General features: G+C 47.7%; 1 protein-coding gene across 1 annotated transcript in view; it reads right to left on the minus strand.

Moving 5' to 3' along the window:
* The window catches only part of fer1l4 (fer-1 like family member 4), a 222,256-nt gene extending 200,043 nt beyond the window's left edge, over positions 1–22,213 (minus strand). Inside the window, exon 1 of the mRNA XM_056301923.1 lies at positions 21,922–22,213. Coding sequence (XP_056157898.1) covers positions 21,922–22,000 — 79 coding nt within the window. The 5' untranslated portion in view covers positions 22,001–22,213. The remainder of the gene's footprint in view (positions 1–21,921) is intronic.
* Positions 22,214–24,700: the final 2,487 nt, after the last annotated feature.

The following is a 24,700-nucleotide window of genomic DNA, read 5'->3' on the forward strand; positions in this document are numbered from 1 at the left end:
GGGTGGATCATACCACTGTATCACTGTAGGGTGGATCATACCACTGTATCCCTATAGGGTGGATCATACCACAGTATCACTGTAGGGTGGATCATACCACGGTATCCCTGTAGGGTGGATCATACCACTGTATCCCTATAGGGTGGATCATACCACAGTATCACTGTAGGGTGGATCATACCACTGTATCCCTGTAAGGTGGATCATACCACTGTATCCCTATAGGGTGGATCATACCACTGTATCACTGTAGGGTGGATCATACCACAGTATCCCTGTAGGGTGGATCATACCACTGTATCACTGTAGGGTGGATCATACCACTGTATCCCTGTAGGGTGGATCATACCACTGTATCCCTGTAGGGTGGATCATACCACTGTATCCCTGTAGGGTGGATCATACCACGGTATCCCTGTAGGATGGATCATACCACAGTATCACTGTAGGGTGGATCATACCACTGTATCACTGTAGGGTGGATCATACCACAGTATCACTGTAGGGTGGATCATACCACTGTATCCCTGTAGGGTGGATCATACCACTGTATCCCTATAGGGTGGATCATACCACTGTATCCCTGTAGGGTGGATCATACCACTGTATCCCTATAGGATGGATCATACCACAGTATCACTGTAGGGTGGATCATACCACTGTATCCCTGTAGGGTGGATCATACCACTGTATCCCTATAGGGTGGATCATACCACTGTATCACTGTAGGGTGGATCATACCACAGTATCCCTGTAGGGTGGATCATACCACTGTATCACTGTAGGGTGGATCATACCACTGTATCCCTGTAGGGTGGATCATACCACTGTATCCCTATAGGGTGGATCATACCACTGTATCACTGTAGGGTGGATCATACCACTGTATCCCTGTAGGGTGGATCATACCACAGTATCCCTGTAGGGTGGATCATACCACGGTATCCCTGTAGGGTGGATCATACCACGGTATCCCTGTAGGGTGGACCATACCACAGTATCACTGTAGGGTGGATCATACCACGGTATCCCTGTAGGGTGGATCATACCACAGTATCACTGTAGGGTGGATCATACCACTGTATCCCTGTAGGGTGGATCATACCACTGTATCACTGTAGGGTGGGTTGTACCATGGTATCACTGTAGGGTGGATCATACCACTGTATCCCTGTAGGGTGGATCATACCACAGTATCCCTGTAGGGTGGATCATACCACGGTATCCCTGTAGGGTGGATCATACCACGGTATCCCTGTAGGGTGGATCATACCACAGTATCACTGTAGGGTGGATCATACCACGGTATCCCTGTAGGGTGGATCATACCACAGTATCACTGTAGGGTGGATCATACCACTGTATCCCTGTAGGGTGGATCATACCACTGTATCACTGTAGTGTGGGTTGTACCATGGTATCACTGTAGGGTGGATCATACCACTGTATCACTGTAGGGTGGATCATACCACAGTATCCCTGTAGGGTGGATCATACCACTGTATCCCTGTAGGGTGGATCATACCACTGTATCACTGTAGGGTGGGTTGTACCATGGTATCACTGTAGGGTGGGTTGTACCAGGTGATGTTTCCTCCTCTGCTACGTTTGTTGGTTTGTGGTCAGTCAGTGTGTAATGGTGGGTTGTACTTGAGCCGCTCTTTTGTAATGCATCTTGGTGTGGAGGTGCAGCTTCATTTAAGATGGACTCACTAGATGATCATGTTGAGAGTCTTCTATTAATGCTTTCTGGGATGTTCTTCAAGATGGAGGGTGGGTGGGCGCTCTCTCTGTGGACATACTGCAGTGTGTTGGTGGGCTTCATGTACGGCTTGTATGTGCCGTTCCTAAGGTCCACTGAGATGTCCAGAAAGTCCATTTGTTTTTTGCTTGCTTCAATAGTGATTTTTAGCCCATTGTTTGAATGTATTTTGCAGATTTTTTTCTTATTGTGCTCAACTTCTCTTATCTGACCAAGACAGAGACATTGTATACCAGGACAGAGACATTATATACCAAGACAGAGGCATTACATACCAGGACAGAGACATTATATACCAAGACAGAGGCATTACATACCAGGACAGAGACATTATATACCAGGACAGAGACATTATATACCAGGACAGAGACATTACATGACATGACATGACATTCCAGTCATTTAGCCCACGCCTTTATCCAAAGCGACTTACAATAAGAGCATCATTTAACGTAGGAGATCAGGAGAACTACTAGACATCAGAGGTCATAAGTGCATCTAAACAAGCATCTAAGAGCAAAACCAGTGCTAAAGTAAAAGAGCAAGAAAGAGATTTATTCTTTTTTTAATGAGTGAATACAATAAGTGGTAAGAACAAGTAACAGGGTAGTAGTTCTTAAAGAGGTGAGTTTTCAACCTGCGGTGAAAGATGGCCAGTGACTCCACTGTCCTGACATCAGTGGGGAGTTCAGTCCACCACTGTGGGGCCAGGACAGAACAGAGCCGGGACCGGGTCGATCGGCAGCAGGGGCCTCTGAGCGACGGGGCAACCAGGCGTCCCGAGACAGCAGAGTGAAGTGGTGGGGCGGGGGTGTAGGGCTTGACCATGGCCTGGAGATAGGAAGGAGCTGTTCCTTTCACTGCCCTGTAGTATAGCACCAGAGTCTTAAACTGGATGTGAGCAGCTCCTGGGAGCCAGTGTAGGGACATGAGAAGGGGAGTTGTGTGGGAGAACTTAGGGCGGTTGACCACCAGACGAGCTGCAGCTTTCTGAACAAGCTCCAGAGGTCTGATGACTGACACCGGGGCGCCAGCAAGGAGGGAGTTGCCGTAGTCCAGCCGGGAGATGACCAGAGCCTGGATGAGCACCTGTGCCATCTCGTCGGTGAGGAATGGGAGAATCCCCCTGATGTTATAGAGGAGAAACCTGCAGGAGCGAGCAACCGATGCAACGTTTTCAGCAAACGACAGTTGGTCATCCAGGATCACACCCAGATTCCTCACAGTCCGAGTTGGCGTCATCACGGTGTTGTCAATGGTGATGGCCAGGTCTCGGTGCAGGCAACCTTTCCCCGGGAGGAACATCAGCTCTGTCTTGTCCAGATTGAGCTTCAGGTGCTGTGTCGCCATCCACTCCGAAATGATATACCAGGACAGAAACATTATATACCAAGACAGAGACATTATATACCAGGACAGAGACATTATATACCAGGACAGAGACATTACATACCAAGACAGAGACATTATATACCAAGACAGAGACATTATATACCAGGACAGAGACATTATATACCAGGACAGAGACATTACATACCAAGACAGAGACATTATATACCAGGACAGAGACATTATATACCAGGACAGAGGCATTACATACCAGGACAGAGACATAATATACCAAGACAGAGACATTATATACCAGGATAGAGACATTATATAGTAGGACAGAGACATTATATACCAGGATGTCTGTGAATGTTCTCATTCATCCAGGTCATGGTTATCCAAAGGAGTTGAATCAAGTGCAACTGGACTTGGTATATATCTGTGAAGTCGTTTCGCCTCTCATCCAAGAGGCTTCCTCAGTTCGTGCCTTTCTGACTAGACCAAGCTAGTCTGACTGGCTGGTGATGAGACTCAGAATTGATCCTCTAGGAGTCGTTGTCAGAGCTATGGATAGGAGTGGCTCTTTTGTGTACCGATGTTATGGCCGCGCCCGTCGTTATCGGAGCTATTGATTTGCATTTGTTTAGCAGTGACGGTCGTTGGGGGTGTTAGTTTGGACTTCATTGTTCAGTGGTCATGAGAGTCGTTGGAGCTGTTAGAGACCGACTGTTGTTCTTGGAGGCTAGGCTTCTTGAGTCTCCTGGGTAGAGATGAAAGGACGGCATTGTAAGTGGGAGATAGGTGGTGTCGCAGACCTCCTCCTCTGTTGAGGGATGGTTTTTCCAGTTTCGCATAGATGGCTTCCTTCACCCCTCTTTCAAACCATCTATCTTCTCCGTCCAAAATGTGTACGTTGCTGTCCTGGAAGGAGTGTGTCTTCTCCTTTAGGTGTAGATAGACTGCTGAGCCTTGTCCTGAGGAGTTTGGCCTTCTGTGTTGGGCCATCCGTTTGTGTAGTGGTTGTTTGGTTCCTCCTATGTATAGTAGGTCAGTGCAATCCTCATTGCATTGTACAGCATACACCAGATTGCTTTTCCGGGTGTGTGGTACACGGTCTTTGGGATGAACCAGTCTTTGTGGGAGTGTGTTGCTGGGTTTGAAGTATACCGGGATGCGGTGTTTGTTGAAAATTCTCCTGAGTTTCTCGGAGACCCCAGAAACATACGGGATGACTGTGTTATTCCTTCTGTTCCTTTTCTCCTCGTAGCTCACCTGGTTGGTCTTTTTGGAACGTGTTGCAGTTTTCACAAAGGTCCAACTGGGGTAGCCACAGGTTTTTAAAGCTCCCCTCAGGGGTGTTTGTGTTCTTCCCGTTGGGCCCGAGTGCTCATGGGCACATTGTCAGCTCTGTGTTGCAGAGTTCTGATGACGTCCAGTTTGTGTTCCAGAGGGTGGTGTGAGTCGAACAGTAGATATTGGTCTGTGTGTGAGGGTTTCCTGTAAACCACAGTGTGGAGGCTCCCGTCTTCCCCAATGTGGACGTCACAGTCCAAGAAGGGCAAACTGTTGTTCTTTACGTCTTCCCTTGTGAACTTAATGTTCTTGTCCACTGAGTTGATGTGTTTGGTAAACGCTTGCACCTCTTGTGTTTGGATTTTGACCCATGTGTCGTCCACATATCTGAACCAGTGGCTCGGAGGTGTTCCTCTGAAGGAGTTCAGGGCCCTGTGTTCTACCTCTTCCATAAATAAGTTGGCCACAATGGGAGATACTGGTGAGCTCATTGCACAGCTGTGTTTCGGTCTGTAAAACTGGCCCCTGAATTGGAAATATGTAGTGTTCACGCAAAGGTCCAGTAGTTGGCAAATCTGGTCTGGGCTGAGGTTGGTCCTACCGTGGAGGGTGTCGTCCCGTAGCAAATGTTGCCTCACAGTTTCCAAACCCTCCATGGTTGGGATGCAGGTGAATAACGAGGTCATGTCGTAGGATACCATGGTTTCATCCGGTTCCAGTATTACGCCTTGGACCTTGTCCACGAAGTCAATGGAGTTTTGGATATGGTGAGGTGTTTCGTCCACTAAAGGGGTCAAGATGTTGGCTATATGTTTGGCAATGTTGTATGTGACCGAGTTTATGCTGCTGACGATGGGCCTGAGGGGGGCTCCATCTTTATGGATCTTAGGGAGTCCATATATGCATGGAATGTTATCTTGTGGGTAGAGACGGTGGTATTGTATCTGATCAATGGTTCCTCCTTTCTGTAGTTTCTGTAGGTACTCTATTATTCTCCCCTTGTAACCACTAGTTGGATCGTGTCTCAGAGGTTCATAGGTGTCGGTGTCACTGAGTAATGACGTGATCTTGGCATGGTAGTCTGTTGTGTTGAGGATAACCGTGCCCTAACCGTGCCCTAAAAGTAGATAAAGAGAACCCAATTAAACAAATGAGACAAAAATATTATACTTGGTCATTTATTTATTTATTGAGGAAAATGATTCAATATTACATATCTGTGAGTGGCAAAAGTATGTGAACCTTTGCTTTCAGTATCTGCTGTGACCCCCCCCCCCCCCCCGTGCAGCAATAACTGCAACTAAACGTTTCTGGTAACTGTTGATCAGTCCTGCACATCGGCTTGGAGGAACTTTGACCCATTCCTCTGTACAGAACAGCTTCAACTCTGGGATGTTGGTGGGTTTCCTCACGTGAACTGCTCACTTCAGGTCCTTCCACAACATTTCAATTGGATTAAGGTCAGGACTTTGACTTGGCCATTCCAAAACATTAACTTTATTCTTCTTTAACCATTCTTTGGTAGAACGACCTGTGTGCTGAGGGTCGTTGTCTTGCTGCATGACCCATGTTCTCTTGAGAGTCAGTTCGTGGACAGATGGCCTGACATTTTCCTTAAGAATTCGCTGGTATGGGGTCCGCGGTGGTGTAGCGGTCTAAGCATTGGCTTTGTATCGATGCAGTTGCCCACTGGGGACTGGGGTTCGCAGCCCGGTCTCGTCAGATCCGACTATGGCCGGACTCGATGAAGCAGCAACAATTGACAACGTTGTCTTCAGGAGGGGGGCGGAGTCGGCTTGTGTTCATCACGTGAATGCGTCTCTGGGTGTGTCGGAAAAAACAGGGGTTCGGCCTGGAGTCGCCTTGTCACGAAAGTGGGGAGGCGGTCTCCTTAGAGACTGCCGGCCGGAGAGATGCAGTTGGCGAACGCATGCAGTACAAGGGTGGGTGTTTGAATTAAAATAGGGATCGATTGGCCACTAAATTGGGAGAAATCAGAAATAAATTTTTAGAAGAATTCGCTGGTATAATTCAGAATTCATTGTTCCATCAATGATGACAAGCCATCCTGGCCCAGATGCAGCAAAACAGGCCCAAACCATGATACTACCACCACCATGTTTCACAGATGGGATAAGGTTGTTATGCTGGAATGCAGTGTTTTCCTTTCGCCAAACATTACGCTTCTCTTTTAAACCAAAAAGTTCTATCTTGGTCTCATCCGTCCACAAAACATTTTTCCAATAGCCTTCTGGCTTGTCCACGTGATCTTTAGCAAACTGTGGATGGGCAGCAATGTGCTTTTTGGAGAGCAGTGGCTTTCTCCTTGCAACCCTGCCATGCACACCATTGTTGTTCAGTGTTCTCCTGGTGGTGGACTCATGAACATTACCATTAGCCAATGTGAGAGAGGCCTTTAGTTGCTTAGGAGTTACCCAGGATTCCTTTGTGACCTGGCCGACTATTACACACCTTGCTCTTGGAGTGATCTTTGATGGTTGACCACTCCTGGGGAGGGTAACAATGGTCTTGAATTTCCTCCATTTGTACACAATCTCTCTGACTGTGGATTGGTGGAGTCCAAACTCTTAAGAGATGGTTTTGTAACCTTTTCCAGCCTGATGAGCATTAACAACGCTTTTTCTGAGGTCCTCAGAAACCTCCTTTGTTCTTGCCATGATACACTTCCACAAACACGTGTTGTGAAGACCAGACTTTGATAGATCCCTGTTCTTTAAATAAAACAGGGCGCCCACTCACACCTGATTGTCATCCCATTGATTGAAAACACCTGACTCCAATTTCAACTTCAAATTAACTGCCAATCCTAGAGGTTCACATACTTTTGCCACTCACAGATATGTAATATTGGATCATTTTCCTCAATAAATAAATGACCAAGTATAATATTTTCGTCTCATTTGTTTAATTGGGCTCTCTTTATCTACTTTTCGGACTTGTTTGAAAATCTGATGATTTTTAGGTCATATCTATGCAGAAATATAGAAAATTCTAAAGGGTTCACAAACTTTCAAGCACCACTGTATACATAGGAGAAATCAAACAACCACTAAACAAACGGATGGCCCAACACAGAAGGCCAAACTCCTCAGGACAAGACTCAGCAGTCTATCTACACCTAAAGGAGAAGACACACTCCTTTGAGGACAGCAACGTACACATTTTGGACAGAGAAGATAGATGGTTTGAAAGAGGAGTGAAGGAAGCCATCTATGTGAAACTGGAAAAACCATCCCTCAACAGAGGAGGAGGTCTGCGACACCACCTATCTCTCACTTACAATGCCGTCCTTTCATCTCTACCCAGGAGACTCAAGAAGCCTAGCCTCCAAGAACAACAGTCGCTCACTAACAGCTCCAACCACTCTCATGACCACTGAATGGAGCACTAACGAAGTCGAAACTAACACCCCCAACGACCGTCGCTGCTTAACATCGGATCACAAAGAGCCACGCATATCAATACCTCTGATAACGACGGGTGTGGCTAAACATCGGGACACAAAGAGCCATGGACATCAGTGGCTCTGATAACGACTCCAAAGAGGATAAATATCTGAGTTTCCTCACCAGCCAGTCAGACTAGCTTGGTCTAGTCAGAAAGGCATGAACTGATGAAGCCTCTTGGATGAGAAGCGAAACATCTTCACAGATATATACCAAGTCCAGTTGCACTCGATTCAATTCCTTTGGATATATACCAGGACAGAGACACCAGGTGAAGGAATCACTTCAGTACCACAGTGGAACCCCAGGGCAGATAAAAGGTAGTAGTAAATTTGATGTAACTATGGCCAGCTTCGACGGGGCAGAAACTTGCGAACTAGTTGGAATGTATTTGTTGTCTCAACTACAGGACCTGGACATCAGTGTTGGACTCTATAGGGATGACGAGCTAGCAACTTGTAGCAAAACACCACGAGAGGTAAAACAAGAGAGGTATAAAACATGATGCAGTAAAACAGGTTTGGGCCTGTTCTGCTGTATCTGGGCCAGGATGGCTTGCCATCATTGATGGAACAATGAATTCTGAATTATACCAGTGAATTCTTAAGGAAAACGTCAGGACATCTGTCCGTGACCTGAACCACAAGAGAACGTGGGTCAGGCAGCAAGACAACGGCCCTATGCACACAAGTCGTTCTACCACAGAATGGTTGAGGAAGAATAAAGTTAATGATTTGGAATGGCCAAGTCAAAGTCCTGACCTTAATCCAATCGAAATGTTGTGGAAGGACCTGAAGCGAGCAGTTCATGTGAGGAAACCCACCATCATCCCAGATTTGAAGCTGTTCTTTACTACGGATGAATGGGCTACAATTCCTCCAAGTCGATGTGCAGAACTGAACAACAGTTACCAGAAACGTTTAGTTGCAGTTATTGCTGCAGGGGGGGGGGTGTTACCAGATACTGAAAGCAAAGGTTCACATATTTTTGCCCCTCACAGATATGTAATATTGGATCATTTTCCTCAATAAATAAATGACCAAGTACAATATTTTTGTCTTGTTTGTTTAACTGGGTTCTCTTTGTCGACTTTTAGGACTTGTGTGAAGATCTGATGATGTTTTAGGTCATATTTATGAAGAAATCTAGAACATTCTAAAGGGTTCACAAACGTCCAAGCACCACTGTTGACTATAAACTCTATAACGCAACACTCTTTATGTAACAGATTGGAAACTTTTTTTTTAAATTTATTTCTGATTTTTTTCCCCTTTTTTCTCCCAATTTAGTGGCCAATCGATCCCTATTTTAATTCAAACACCCACCCTTGTACTGCATGCATTCGCCAACTGCATCTCTCCGGCCAGCAGTCTCGAAGGAGACCGCCTCCCCACTTTCGTGACAAGGCGACTCCAGGCCGAACCACTGTTTCTTCCGACACACACAGAGACGCAGTCACGTGACGAACACAAGCCGACTCCGCCCCCTCCCGAAGACAGCGTTGCCAATGATTGCTGCTTCATCGAGTCCGGCCATAGTCGGATCTGACGAGACCGGGGCGCGAACCCCAGTCCCCAGTGGGCAACTGCATCGACACCAAGCCGATGCTTAGACCGCTACACCACCGCGGACTCAGATTTGAAACTTTTGAACCAGATGCAATGCGTAAGGACTAAACTGTGTTCATGAATGGCCACCAGACCCATGGTAATGTTAGAAGAAGTCTCCACGTTGGAGAACATACAGCACAAATACAAGAGACTAACACCACTCTGATTTCAGTATTCATGTGAATAAGGCTGCTGATCCTCTAAGTAAAGCCTTTCTGGCACTAGTTGATACTTTTGGGTTCACTCAGTTTGTTCAAGAGTCGACTCATTGCAGTGGAAACACCCTTGACTTGGTTTTATCTAAAGGAAAAGCTGTTTCTGATCTGATGTCTTACCAACCACATCTGCAGTGTCAGATCATTTTCTCATCACATGTGAAGCATTATTGGCCTGTCCAGTTAATGTCAGCACAGATGTAATTGCCACTCGCCATATCGGTCCCTCCACTTTAGCTGCATTTGGCCAGCAGCTGCCTGAAGTCTTGGCTCCTTTCACTGTGGTAAATGACTCTGTTGAAAATTTCACTAGTGACTTAAATGTGGCCCTCTCTAGTCTCCTCGATTCAGTTGCACCTCTCGCTACCAGAGCTAGGCGACTAAAGAGGCCTACACCCTGGTTTAATGATGAGACACGTGTTCTTAAGCGGACCTGCAGGAGACTGGAACGTAAATGGTGAAAATCAAAATTGAAAGCTTTTTACCTGTCGTGGCACGAGTGTTTATTGAAATACAAGTGTGCTTTATTTACTGCAAAAACATCGTATCTCTCTCACTTAATAAATATTAATAAAACATAACCCCAGATTTCTCTTTGACACTGTATCTAAACTTACTAAAAAGCAGTCGTCTATTAGCTGCTCACCATTCACAGCCCATGAATTTCTAGATTTTTTCTGCGATAAGGTTGAGGAGATCTTAAACAAAGCTAGTTCTTCAACTCCATCTACTCCTGCAGATCCTGTCATACTAAATTCATATCTACACAATGAGTCACTGACAGTCCCAGTTATTACACATTTTGAGACTATCTCTCTTGATACTTTGAGTAAGTTCGTGTCAGCTTCTAAACCAACTGCTTGCCTACTTGACCCCTTACCAGCAAAACTTTTTAAAGACCTCTGGCCTTTTCTTGGACCTACAATGCTAGAGATCGTTAATTTATCTCTTACTACTGGCATTGTTCCCAGCAGTTATAAGACAGCTGTGGTTAAACCTCTATTTGAAAAACCGCACCTTGATCCAGGGTCTCTTAATAACTATCGACCAGTCTCTAATCTTCCATTCTTCTCTAAAGTACTAGAGAGAGTTGTGTATCAACAACGTTTGACCCATATAGAAGAAAACCATCTATATGAACCTTTTCAGTCGGCTTTCAGGCCCTGTCACTCCACTGAAACTGCTCTGACCAGAGTGGTAAATGATCTTCCACTGGCTATCGACTTTGATTCCACTTCTGTGCTTCTACTACTGGACCTCAGTGCAGCCTTTGACACCATCGATCACTGTATATGTTTAGATAGATTAAATTGTAATTTTGGTGTCTCTGGCTTAGCTCTCTCTTGGCTTAAGTCCTACTTATCCTGAAGAACACTATGTGTCTGCTATAGTAATATTATATTGTGGCAGGATGAGGAAAAACACAGCAGACGAAGGCGAGTTTGAACTTTATTCCTCAACTCCAAAAACCAACTGCAGCAGGAACAACCCTGCACCAGCGAGCCCGGGAACGTAACCCACGCCCCCAGCTCACAGTCCTGCTGGGTGAGAGGCATAGCCCCTAGTGTCCACCACACAGCCCCCCCCCCCCAAACACCCAGAAGGGACTCCTGGAAAGAAAATCAGTGTCTCACTGGAGGCTTAAGCAGCCTGCCATAACGGCTGCGCCGTCCCTCAGCCGAAACAGCAGGTGAAACACAATCCAATGCCGGCCGACAAGCAGAACGCTGAACCCGTGAAGACACTGCCGGGGTCCTGGAAGGAGGACGACCCCGACGGGGAACCTGGGCCGGAAACACAACTTCGCCTGCCACCCTGTGCGCCGGTTTAAGCCTATCAAGTGTGACACGCTCCCTACGCCCACCCATATCCAGCACAAAACCCTTAGGACCCGCCTCAAGAACCCGAAATGGACCATCGTATGGGGGTTGGAGGGGCGAGCGGTGAGCATCATGCCGTACAAAAACAAAACGAGCCGACATGAGCTCCGCAGGCACGAACGACCGCGGAAAACAGTGGTGAACGGGGCCTGGAACCCGAGTGACCAAAAAGGATAAACGGCCGGACGGGGTCGAGGAGCGGAACTCCCAGGCAAAATTCCCCAGGGACGCGGAGCGGCTGACCGAGCACCAGCTCAGCGGGTGACGCGTCGAGGTCCTCCTTAGGAGCCGAACGCAACCCGAGCATAACCCAAGGTAAACGATCCACCCAGTTACCATCCGAGAGCGCAGCGCCGCCTTGAGTGACCGGTGAAAACGTTCACACAAGCCGTTAGCCTGAGGGTGGTACGCGGTAGTGCGGTGTACCTGCACACCTAAGGATCGCGCAAGTGCCGACCAGAGCTCTGACACGAACTGGGGTTCCCTGTCTGAGGTGATATCTGACGGAGCGCTGAAACAGGCAACCCAGGAGGAAAGAAACGCACGTGCAACGTCCGAGGATGTTGTGGAGGACAGAGGGACAGCCTCTGGCCACCTGGTGGTCCGATCTACCATTGTGAGCAGGTGCGAAAAACCCTGTGAAGAAGGTAGAGGGCCCACCAGGTCCACATGCACGTGGTCGAAACATCTGGCCGGGATCGGAAACGGTTCGAGGGGCGACTTAGTGTGCTGGTGGACCTTAGCGCGCTGGCACGCTACACATGCAGCCGCCCACCCCTTGACGTCCTTGCGGAGGCCAGGCCAGACGAACTTGGAACCGACCAACTTCACCGACGCCCGAACTCCAGGGTGCGAGGGGGAGTGAATCGAACCGAAAACTCGATGGCGCCAGGCCACTGGAACAACGTGGCGGGGACAGCCGGTGGAGACATCGCAGAGGAGGGCAGGACTGCCTTCCTGCATCACAGCGTCCTCTAGCTTGAGGCCGGTACGCGTTGACCTAAGGGCAAGGACATCCGGGTCGCTGGGCTGGTCGGCAGCCATAGCGGAGAAATCCACACCGAGGTGCACAAGACACACAAGCACACGCGACAGACAATCAGCAACAGGGTTGGACTCTCCGGCCACATGCTGAATGTCCGTTGTGAACTCGAAGATTGCCGCTAGGTGGCGCTGCTGACGAGCAGACCACGGCTCAGTCACCTTGAACATGGCGAAAGTCAGCGGCTTATGATCCACATAAGCCGTGAATGGGCGACCCTCCAGCAGGAAGCGGAAATGACGGGTTGTAAGGTGCAGTGCCAGCAACTCCCGGTCAAAAACGCTGTACTTGCGCTCGCTATCTCGCAGTTTGCGGCTAAAAAATGCGAGTGGCTGCCACGCATTCGCCACGCGCTGTTCAATCACAGCCCCCACGGCTATGTCAGACGCGTCGGTTGTTAAAGCTATGGACGCCGTGGGTGTGGGATGGGCGAGGAGGGCAGCGTTAGCTAGGGCGCACTTAGCTCCGTCAAAGGCCTGGACCCGTTCGGAAGTCCAGTCGACAGGGTCGTTACCCTTCTTAAGCCGCAGGGCCTTGTTAAGTGGCTGAAGGAGGTGGGCAGCGCGAGGGAGGAAACGGTTATAGAAATTCACCATTCCCAAGAATTCCTATAATGCCTTAACAGAGACCGGGCGGGGAAATTCCGCCACCGCTTGCACCTTAGAAGGCAACGGGACCGCGCCTTGCGGCGAAATGCGGTGACCCAAGAAGTCAATCACCGGCAGTCCAAACTGACACTTGGCCGGGTTGACTATCAGGCCGTGTTCGTCCAGACGACGGAAAACCTGTTTCAGGTGCGCCAGGTGCTCGTCAGCTGACGGACTGGCCACTAATATGTCGTCGAGATAAACGAACACGAAAGCAAGGTCACGCAACACCGAGTCCATCAGCCTCTGAAGGGTTTGCGCTGCCCCCTTCAAGCCAAAAGGCGCATGCGCACTGTAATGAATGAAAGGTCACGTGTTTAACTTGACCTACTCACGGATGTACGTGCAGTGCGTGTGACGTATACAGGAAGGGAGAAGCGCATGTTATGAAGGTTGTATGTCGGATGAACGCTAGTAAAAGCTACACAGTTAAGAACCTACGAAGTCGGCTCGTTCTTGAATTATTCTTATGTCAGTAAGACAAGGCGTCTACGGACATTACATGGTGTCAGAATAGTCTGTGTATCGGAACACGAGCGGTCATGCCGAAGTTTAATCCGCCGAGTGAATTCAAGTTTGACTGCCCCGTTGAATGGCCGGAGTGGAGACAACGGTTTTCGCGCTTCAGGCTCGCGACAAAGCTGGATAAAGACGACGGGGAGATTCAAGTGAGTTCGCTGATTTATGCAATGGGCAGCGAGGCTGAAAAGATATTCAGCTCGTTTGACTTCGCGGCGGAGGGTGATAAAGTGGACTATGATATCGTACTGAAAAGGTTCGACGACTACTTTATTCCCCGCCGTAACATCATACATGAGAGGGCGTGCTTCTATCAACGTAGCCAGCAGCCAGGAGAGACAGCGGAGATGTACATCCGGACATTGTATGAGCTGTCTGAACACTGTGAGTTTGGGGACAAGAGGGAGGAACATATCAGAGATCGTCTGGTAGTGGGCATAAAAGATAAGGTGCTCTCCCGTCAGTTCCAGCTCACAGCGGACCTTACTCTGGTGAAAGTCATTGAACAAGTGCGCCAGGCGGAGGCAATAACAAAGCAGCTCAGCCTCCAAGCTAACCAACCAGAGGCCCTGCTGGCTAACGTCAATGTTGTCCGATGGCGGGACGAACGCCAAAACAAAAAGGGCGGACAGCGTCATGGTGGCGGCAGTCCGGCAACCAACAAAGTAGAGGAATGCGGGAGGTGCGGCAAGACGCAGCACACCGATGAGCGGAAGTGTCCTGCAACGAACAGTAAGTGCAACAAGTGTCATAAAAAGGGACATTGGGAGCGTGTATGTCACTCTAAAGCGGTGAGAGAAGTCACTGAAGAGGTTAAACAGCTGTACTTTCTGGGAGAAGTTGGCAAAGAGAGCAGTCAGGAAGATTGGACTGTTAGTTTAACAATAAGTGATGTACCAATAACCTTTAAAATTGACACGGGGGCTGACGCTACTGTTATCAACCAAGGGACATTTAAAAAGCTGAAGCCAAACATAAAACTGGGACCTCCTGACACATGCTTCATAAGCCAAGGTGGAAACATCAGCTGCATAGGACAGTTTCAAGCCACAACCAACTACAAGGAGAAACAATACTCCTTTCCAGTGTATGTGATCAAGGGGAGAGGCAGCTGTCTGCTGAGTCGTCCAGAGGCAGTGGAGATGGGTCTAGTGAAGCGGATGAATGAGGTCAGTGGAGTTTTCGGTTCAAGTGGACTGCTGAAAACAGACCCAGTGAAAATAGCTCTGGTGGAGGGTGCCCAGCCATACGCGGTGCATACAGCCAGACGGATACCGCTGCCACTTGTACCACTGGTTAAGAAAGAACTGCAGCGCATGGAAAATGAGGGCATTATTGAAAAAGTGACTCAGCCCACAGAATGGTGCGCCGCTATGGTGCCGGTGCTGAAACCGAACAAGAAAGAGGTTCGCTGCTGTGCTGACCTCAGGAGGCTGAATCGAGCGGTGAAACGTGAGAAATACGTGCTGCCCACTATGGAGGAAATAATGCCAAGGCTCGCAGGGTCAAAGTTCTTCACAACGTTGGATGCAGCAAGTGGGTTTTACCAGATCCCCTTGCATGAAGACAGCAGGGGGCTCACCACTTTCATCACCCCATTTGGGAGGTATGCTTTCTGCCGCCTTCCATTTGGTATAACGAGTGCTCCAGAGATTTTCCAGAGAAAGATGGCGGAAACTCTGACCGGGCTAGAGGGCACAGAGGTGTACATGGATGACATCCTTATACATGGAGAGACTGAGGAAATCCATGACCGGCGCCTAGCAGAAGCGCTGGGGGTCATTGAAACAGCAGGTCTCAAACTGAACCAAGCGAAATGCAAGTTCAAACAGAAACAAGTCCGCTTCCTTGGTCATATCATCAACGAGGCAGGCATCAGACCTGACCCGGACAAAGTGGCCGGAATAGAGAACTTTCCTCAGCCCCAGAACGTGACGGAACTCAAGAGGTTCCTCAGGATGGTGAACTATTTGGCAAAATACGTCCCAGAGCTGTCCACTGTAGGTCAGCCGCTTTATGGACTGCTTAAAGCAACGACAGAGCGGCTGTGGGGACCTGCACAGAACACAGCATTCCAAGACCTTAAAGCAGCACTCGCCACCGCCCCGGTACTCACCTTTTATGACGTCACTAAGGCTACGGTGGTGTCAGCAGATGCCAGCAGCTACGGGCTGGGAGGCGTTCTGCTCCAGCAGCACGGGGAACACTGGAAGCCCGTGGCCTACTGCTCCCGACGGCTGAGTGACGCAGAGACAAGGTACGCATAGATCGAGAAAGTGTGCTTAGCCAGCGTCTGGGCATGTGAAAGGTTCGAGAAGTACTTGTTTGGGCTTGACAATTTCAGACTTGTCACCGATCATAAACCACTAGTGCCTCTCATGAACAGCAAAGACTTGGATAATGTGCCCATTAGGTGCCAGAGACTGTTAATGAGGCTGATGCGTTTCAATGCAGTGGCTGAATACGCACCAGGCAAAACTTTAGCTGTGGCTGATGCACTCTCCAGAGGCCCAGAGCAGTGCTACGGAGATGGTGCTTCTCATGATGATGTTGCAGCGCACATTGATGCCATCGTGTGCCAGGTGCCTGCCACACCTCAAAGGATGCAGGAGATAAAACAGAGCACGGATGGGGATCTGCAGCTCCAGACAGTGTTGGGCTTCATCAGACACGGCTGGCCTGAGTATGTCGATAAAGTGCCGGAGACAGTCAGAGACTTTTATCAGGTGAGAGGGGAGTTATCTGAGGTAGATGGTTTAGTCATCAGAGGCAGTCGTATCGTCATTCCCACAGAGATGAGGGAGGTGATCTTAGACAGAATACACGACGGGCACCAGGGGATAGTTAAGTGCAGAGAGAGAGCTAGCCAGTCAGTGTGGTGGCCCAAAATGACAGAGCACATTACAACAAAGATACAGCAATGTCAATTCTGCAGAGAACACAAGAACACACAGAGAAAAGAGCCTTTAATGTCAAGTGAGCTCCCATCCAGACCATGGCAGAAAGTTGGCATAGACCTGTGTGAGTACAAAAAGCAAAACTACTTGATAGTGTCTGACTATTATTCCAGGTTTTTGGAGATTCTAAATCTACCAACAACTACTAGCAGTCAGGTTGTAGCTAGGCTGAAGGCTACATTTGCACGTTTTGGTATCCCTGAAATTGTAGTTAGTGATAATGGGCCACAGCTAGTTTCAGAAGAGATGAGGAGGTTCAGTGAGGATTATGATTTCATCCATGTGACTTCAAGCCCACACTACCCCCAGAGTAATGGACAGGCAGAGAGGGCTGTTCAGATAGCCAAAAGCATATTAAGGCAGGAAGACCCTCTCCTCGCCCTGTTGACATACAGAGCTACACCCTCTTCTTCCACTGGAGCCAGTCCAGCGGAATTGCTCATGGGTAGGAGACTCAGAACCACCTTACCCACATTGCAGCATAACCTGAAACCGGCCTGGCCTAAAGAGGAACTGATCAAAACCGCTGACGCCGCAGCCAAATCGAGGCAGGCTTTCTACTACAACCGCAGGAACGGCGTGCGGACACTGCGCCCACTGAACTCGGGTGACGCAGTACTCACCAAACTTGATGGACAGAAAACATGGACAATGCCAGCAGTTGTTCACAGTCAGAGCTCCACTCCCAGATCCTACATAGTGGAGACAGCTCAAGGTGAACATTACAGAAGGAACAGGCGCCACCTGTTGGCCACACCCAAAACACTCACCTTTGTCAGCAGGGATCCTGTCCATGTCACTCCAGGGGAGAGTGGAAACACGGATGAGTCCCGAGCAGCAGAAATGCCAACTTCCACACCATATGTTACTCGCTCTGGCAGGGTGAGCAAGCCAGCAATCCGGCTGGATTTGTGAGGCGTATGGACTTGTGTACTGTGGGAGATTTTTAATTTTTTGTGAAAAGGGGGGTGATATACAGGTTAAAATTGTTGGCAGTAAATGTTCAGAGAAATGTTTAGAAAATAATCTTAGAGGGGGAGATGTAATGAATGAAAGGTCACGTGTTTAACTTGACCTACTCACGGATGTACGTGCAGTGCGTGTGACGTATACAGGAAGGGAGAAGCGCATGTTATGAAGGTTGTATGTCGGATGAACGCTAGTAAAAGCTACACAGTTAAGAACCTACGAAGTCGGCTCGTTCTTGAATTGTTCTTATGTCAGTAAGACAAGGCGTCTACGGACATTACACGCACGAACTCAAAAAGCCTAAATGGGGTGATCACTGCGGTCTTGGGCACGTCCTCTGCGCGCACGGGAACCTGATGATAGCCGCGCACCAGGTCCACCTTAGAGAGGATAGTGGTACCTGCCAGGCGTATGGAAAAGTCCTGTATGTGTGGGATGGGATAGCGGTCATTGGCGGTGACATTGTTCAGGCGGCGAAAGTCGCCGCAAGGCCGCCACGACCCATCCGCCTTGGGCACCATGTGAAGCGGCGAGGCCCACGGGCTGTTGGAACGCCTCACTATACCCAGACGCTCCATGATGGCGAACTCCTCCTTAGCTGGAGCCCATTTTACCGCGTCGAGGCGCCGCGCGCGCGCGCGCAAAAACTGGCGGTCCCAGAGTGGGAATGAAATGTTGTACCCCGTGTTTAGTAACCGCGGTGGAAAAGGCAGGTGGAGTCACCGATGGAGAATCCGCCAGCAAACGCTGAAAAACATCCCCTGATGCTAAAAAGTTAGCGTGTGTTAACGGCCCGGCTCCCCCTGTCTCGCACAGAACAGTGGCGAAAGACACAGCATCAATTAAACGGCGGTTTGTAACATCAACCAGCGGACCATTAGCACACAGAACATCCGCGCCGATAATAGGAACAGTAATGGCGGCCACTACAAAGTCCCACTCAAAATGGCGCCCGTGGAAGCAAACAGTCACCAACCTTGTGCCAAACGTCGCAATGGACGAACCGTTAGCTGCACTTAACTGTGGGCCGCCGCCTTCGGCCGACCTGTCTGTCTTAGCAGGAGGGAGTAGGCTCTTTTGTGAGCCTGAGTCCACCAGAAACCGTCTTCCTGACATCGTGTCCTTAATGAAGAACAGCTCACTACGTCCGCCAGCGCCCACAGCTGCTACTGAGCGCTGCCCTGGAGTTTCCCGCCGCCTCAAACGTGCACGGAGGGACGCAGCGCCTCGCCTTGCCTCCGAACCGCTGGTGGAAGAAACAGAGGCCGCTCCCGCGCCGTCTCCGGGCAGTCACTCCAGCCACCACTGCCGGGTCCGCGTCCTCCGACGTCGGCTGCAGAGGCTCCGATGCCACACTCCGCACAGAGAACCGTCTGGTAGCCAGCAGGACCCGATCGGTCTCCTCAGCCAAACCTCGGCAGTCACCAGCGGCCAGACACGGGGAGTTAGCCAAAGCCGCGCGCACAGGAGACGGGAGCTGGCGCAGGAAAACGTGCGGGAAAAGGAATCTGCCTTCGTCTGAGCCTAGCAGCCACAGCATATTGTCCGTGAGATCCACAGCCGTCCCGTCGCCCAAACCGGATAGGGAGAGGATTCTATCTGCCCTCTCTGCGGCAGATAGGCTGTACCTCCGGAGCAGAAGATGTTTGAGGGCGACGTATTTATCGTGTTGCGGAGGGGCGCTTAACAGCTGCATGGCCCGGCGTGTGGACTGCTGGTCCAGCGCAGCGACGACCAGATAGTATCTGGAGTCGTCCGCGGAGATTCCACGCAGGTGGAACAGCGTCTCGAACATGCTGGAACCACGAGGCCGGGTCGCTCTGCCAGAACTCTGGGAGCTTCACAGCCGCGACGAGAACGGCCGGCTGTGAGAGTTGGGGCGGCGTGGCCGAAGTGGATTCACACTCCTCTTCTGCTCCAAACATGTTCAATTCGGGGTCACCAATGTGGCAGGATGAGGAAAAACACAGGAGACCAAGGCGAGTTTGATGTTTACTCCTCAACTCCAAAAACAAAACTGCAGCAGGAACAACCCTGCACCGGCGAGCCCGGGAACCTAAACCACGCCCCCAGCTCACAGTCCTGCTGGGTGAGAGGCATAGCCCCTAGTGTCCGCCACAATATCAAAAATTTCTGACGTTAAACATGGTGTGCCTCAGGGCTCAGTACTTGGCCCTCTACTTTTCTCTCTTTACATTACACCTCTTGGCCAAATTATACGCAGTTACGGAATAAATTTCCATTGCTATGCTGATGATACTCAGCTGTATGTGCCTATAAGGGCTGATGATCATACTCAAATCACTGACTAACAGAGGCCTGCTTGGCTACTGTGCAAAACTGGATGTCACTTAACTTTCTGCTTTTAAATTCAGATAAAACCGAGATGCTGGTCATTGGGCCTGCTAGACACAGACACCAATTTGATCAAGTAACGATAACAATCGACAACTCTGTGGTTTCACAAAGTGTGGCAGCCAAAAATCTTGGTGTTACGTTTGATCCCAGCCTTTCTTTTGATAAGCACATTAAAGAAATCACCAAGACTGCCTTTTTTCACTTCCGTAACATAGCTAAAATTCGGTCCTTCCTGTCCATGGCTGACGCAGAGACTCTAATACATGCATTTGTTTCATCCAGACTTGATTACTGTAATGTTCTGTTCTCAGGTCTGCCACATTCTAGTACTAAAAGTCTTCAGATGGTTCAGAATGCTGCTGCTAGAATCCTAACTGAAACTAGGAAATGTGACCATATTACACCAATTCCTGCCTCCCTTCATTGGCTTCCTATCCATGTTAGATCAGAATACAAGGTGCTTCTGCTGACTTATAAAATCCTAAATGGGCTTGCTCCATCCTACCTGTCTGATCTCCTTAAACCTTACATGCCATCTCGAGTACTTCGTTCTCAAAATACAGGGCTCCTGTGTGTCCCCAAAGTTAAAAAGAAGTCAGCTGGTGGCAGCAGGGCCTATCAGGCTCCATTGTTGTGGAATAACCTGTCTGCTGCCATCAGACCATCAGAGTCTGTTGAGTCTTTAAATCCAAACTTAAAACTCATCTTTTTGCCTTAGTTTACAACTAGTTGCCTTTAAATTGAGTGCTTCACAACCTGTACTGGATGGCGGGTTGGTTTTCTGTCTCAATGAATTTACCAACCACTGTTCTGCTGATGAGATTATCGAGTATAGATTACAGAGTATAGATTATGACTAATTGATGACTTAATTGATTATGACTAATGACTATTGCAAACTAGTGCCATATATCAAACCATATAACCGTATATATATAAAACCATATTACCATATATCAAACCATATATCAAACCATATAATCATATATATAAAACCATATTACCGTATATATAACCATACATCAAACCATATTACCATATATATCAAACCATATTACCATATATATCAAACCACATTACCATATACATATATCAAACCATATTACCATTTATAAACCATATATTAAACCGTACAACCATATATATAAAACCATATTACCATATACGTATATCAAACCATATTACCATATATATAAAACCATATATCAAATGATATAACCATATTACCATATATCAAACCATACATCAAACCATGTAACATATATAAAACCATACAACCATATATATCAAACCATATATATCAAACCATATATCCAGCCATATAACCATATATAAAACATATTATCATATATCAAACCATAGAACCATATATATAAAACCATATATCAAGAATTGACTTCCACAATGAAAGGAAATGGAAATCTATCTAATAGCATGAGATTAGAACATATATACACACACACACACATATATATAATAATATATATAGATATATTTTATAATAATAATATATAATGGTATTGCATAATAACATATACATAATATAATATATATAATATAATAGATAGTGAACACACGTAATCAGTCCCAGGTCAGTGTTGCGTCAGTGTAAAAGCTCAGATTCACAAAAGAAATCAGATTTGTGTGCTGCTTGAACATCACCTAAAAACCCATTACATTTGGTGTCTGTTCTGAAGTCAGTTGCTCACATCTGGATCTCGGAGTGGTTCACTTTTGACTGCTTCTCTACACAAAGAAACTCCTTTGCCAGACCGGATCAAGTCGATGTTTGAGTAGAGCATCACAACTCCTGTTTTCCATAGACAACACAGGTGTGTGTGTTTGTGTGTGTGTGTGTGTGTGTTGTACTGACCTCTGAATGAGAGTTCTACTTTTCGGTCCGATCGTCCAGGCAGATTGGAAATCCTCTTCAGATTCACACTGATGGACATGATGATGGAGACCAGTGTGTCTACTGAAACATGGTGTGTGTGTTCTTCAGTCTGGTCTTCACTGTGTTGTGACTTCAGTCTGGTCTTCACTGTGTTAGGACTTCAGTCTGGTCTTCACTGTGTTAGGACTTCCGTCTGGTCTTCACTGTGTTAGGACTTCAATCTGGCCTTCACTGTGTTGTGACTTCAGTCTGGTCTTCACTGTGTTAGGACTTCAGTCTGGTCTTCACTGTGTTAGGACTTCAGTCTGGTCTTCACTGTGTTAGGACTTCAGTCTGGTCTTCACTGTGTTAGGACTTCAGTCTGGTCTTCACTGTGTTAGGACTTCAGTCTGGTCTTCACTGTGTTAGGACTTCAGTCTGGTCTTCACTGTGTTAGGACTTCAGTCTGGTCTTCACTGTGTTAGGACTTCAGTCTGGCCTTCACTGTGTTGTGACTTCAGTCTGGTCTTCACTGTGTTAGGACTTCAGTCTGGTCTTCACTGTGTTGTGACTTCAGTCTGGTCTTCACTGTGTTAGGACTTCAGTCTGGTCTTCACTGTGTTAGGACTTCAGTCTGGTCTTCACTGTGTTGTGACTTCAGTCTGGTCTTCACTGCGTTGTGACTTCAGTCTGGTCTTCACTGTGTTAGGACTTCAGTCTGGTCTTCACTGTGTTAGGACTTCAGTCTGGTCTTCACTGTGTTGTGACTTCAGTCTGGTCTTCACTGTGTTAGGACTTCAGTCTGGTCTTCACTGTGTTAGGACTTGTGACTTCTCTGTTGAGTCACTTCACTGTACACCTCCTCTCCTGGGAAGGAGGTTAACCTTCTGTGTGTTTGGCAGGGTGTGTGTGTGTGTGTTTAATGTCTGCCTGTTAACAAGGTCCTGCTGCTGTTTGAGAGGGCAAATAGAGTTGCTAAACTAGTTTAACCCCCCCCCCCACACACACACACACACAAATACACACACACACTGAATCATCACAGACAGCTTCAGTAGTGAAGACAGTTTTGGTTTTATTTGGAAGGAAAAGCGGGTTGCAGCAGAGTTGAACTTAAGTTGGAGATGTTAACATTAAACTACTGACCACGGTGGTTGATGCTGTATTGATGAAGAAACTACTGACCATGGTGGTTGATGAAGAAACTACTGACCATGGTGGTTGATGCTGTATTGATGAAGAAACTACTGACCATGGTGGTTGATGCTGTATTGATGAAGAAACTACTGACCATGGTGGTTAATGCTGTATTGATGAAGAAACTACTGACCATGGTGGTTAATGCTGTATTGATGAAGAAACTACTGACCATGGTGGTTAATGCTGTATTGATGAAGAAACTACTGACCATGGTGGTTGATGCTGTATTGATGAAGAAACTACTGACCATGGTGGTTAATGCTGTATTGATGAAGAAACTACTGACCACGGTGGTTGATGCTGTATTGATGAAGAAACTACTGACCACGGTGGTTGATGCTGTATTGATGAAGAAACTACTGACCACGGTGGTTGATGAAGAAACTACTGACCATGGTGGTTGATGCTGTATTGATGAAGAAACTACTGACCATGGTGGTTAATGCTGTATTGATGAAGAAACTACTGACCATGGTGGTTGATGCTGTATTGATGAAGAAACTACTGACCACGGTGGTTGATGCTGTATTGATGAAGAAACTACTGACCATGGTGGTTGATGAAGAAACTACTGACCATGGTGGTTAATGCTGTATTGATGAAGAAACTACTGACCATGGTGGTTGATGAAGAAACTACTGACCATGGTGGTTGATGCTGTATTGATGAAGAAACTACTGACCATGGTGGTTGATGAAGAAACTACTGACCATGGTGGTTGATGCTGTATTGATGAAGAAACTGCTGACCATGGTGGTTGATGAAGAAACTACTGACCATGGTGGTTGATGCTGTATTGATGAAGAAACTACTGACCATGGTGGTTGATGCTGTATTGATGAAGAAACTACTGACCATGGTGGTTGATGAAGAAACTACTGACCATGGTGGTTGATGAAGAAACTACTGACCATGGTGGTTGATGCTGTATTGATGAAGAAACTACTGACCATGGTGGTTGATGAAGAAACTACTGACCATGGTGGTTGATGCTGTATTGATGAAGAAACTACTGACCATGGTGGTTGATGAAGAAACTACTGACCATGGTGGTTGATGCTGTATTGATGAAGAAACTACTGACCATGGTGGTTGATGCTGTATTGATGAAGAAACTACTGACCATGGTGGTTGATGAAGAAACTACTGACCATGGTGGTTGATGAAGAAACTACTGACCATGGTGTTTGATGAAGAAACTACTGACCACGGTGGTTAATGCTGTATTGATGAAGAAACTACTGACCATGGTGGTTGATGCTGTATTGATGAAGAAACTACTGACCATGGTGGTTGATGAAGAAACTACTGACCATGGTGGTTGATGAAGAAACTACTGACCATGGTGTTTGATGAAGAAACTACTGACCACAATGGTTGATGCTGTATTGATGAAGAAAACACCTGCACGTGTCAGTTGAGCTTGCTGAGTTTAGTCGACTACAGGACATCTCAGTCACAATGACATCAGATGTGTTTAAAGAGAAGATTAACACATTTGTGTTGAATGTCTTCATGGCACAGGCGTTCACAGGATGTGATGTCACACCCAGCGGTGGGCTGACAGGGTCATCGGTCA

This window comes from Lampris incognitus, chromosome 2 (assembly GCF_029633865.1).
Source record: "Lampris incognitus isolate fLamInc1 chromosome 2, fLamInc1.hap2, whole genome shotgun sequence".
Taxonomy (NCBI): Eukaryota; Metazoa; Chordata; class Actinopteri; order Lampriformes; family Lampridae; genus Lampris; species Lampris incognitus.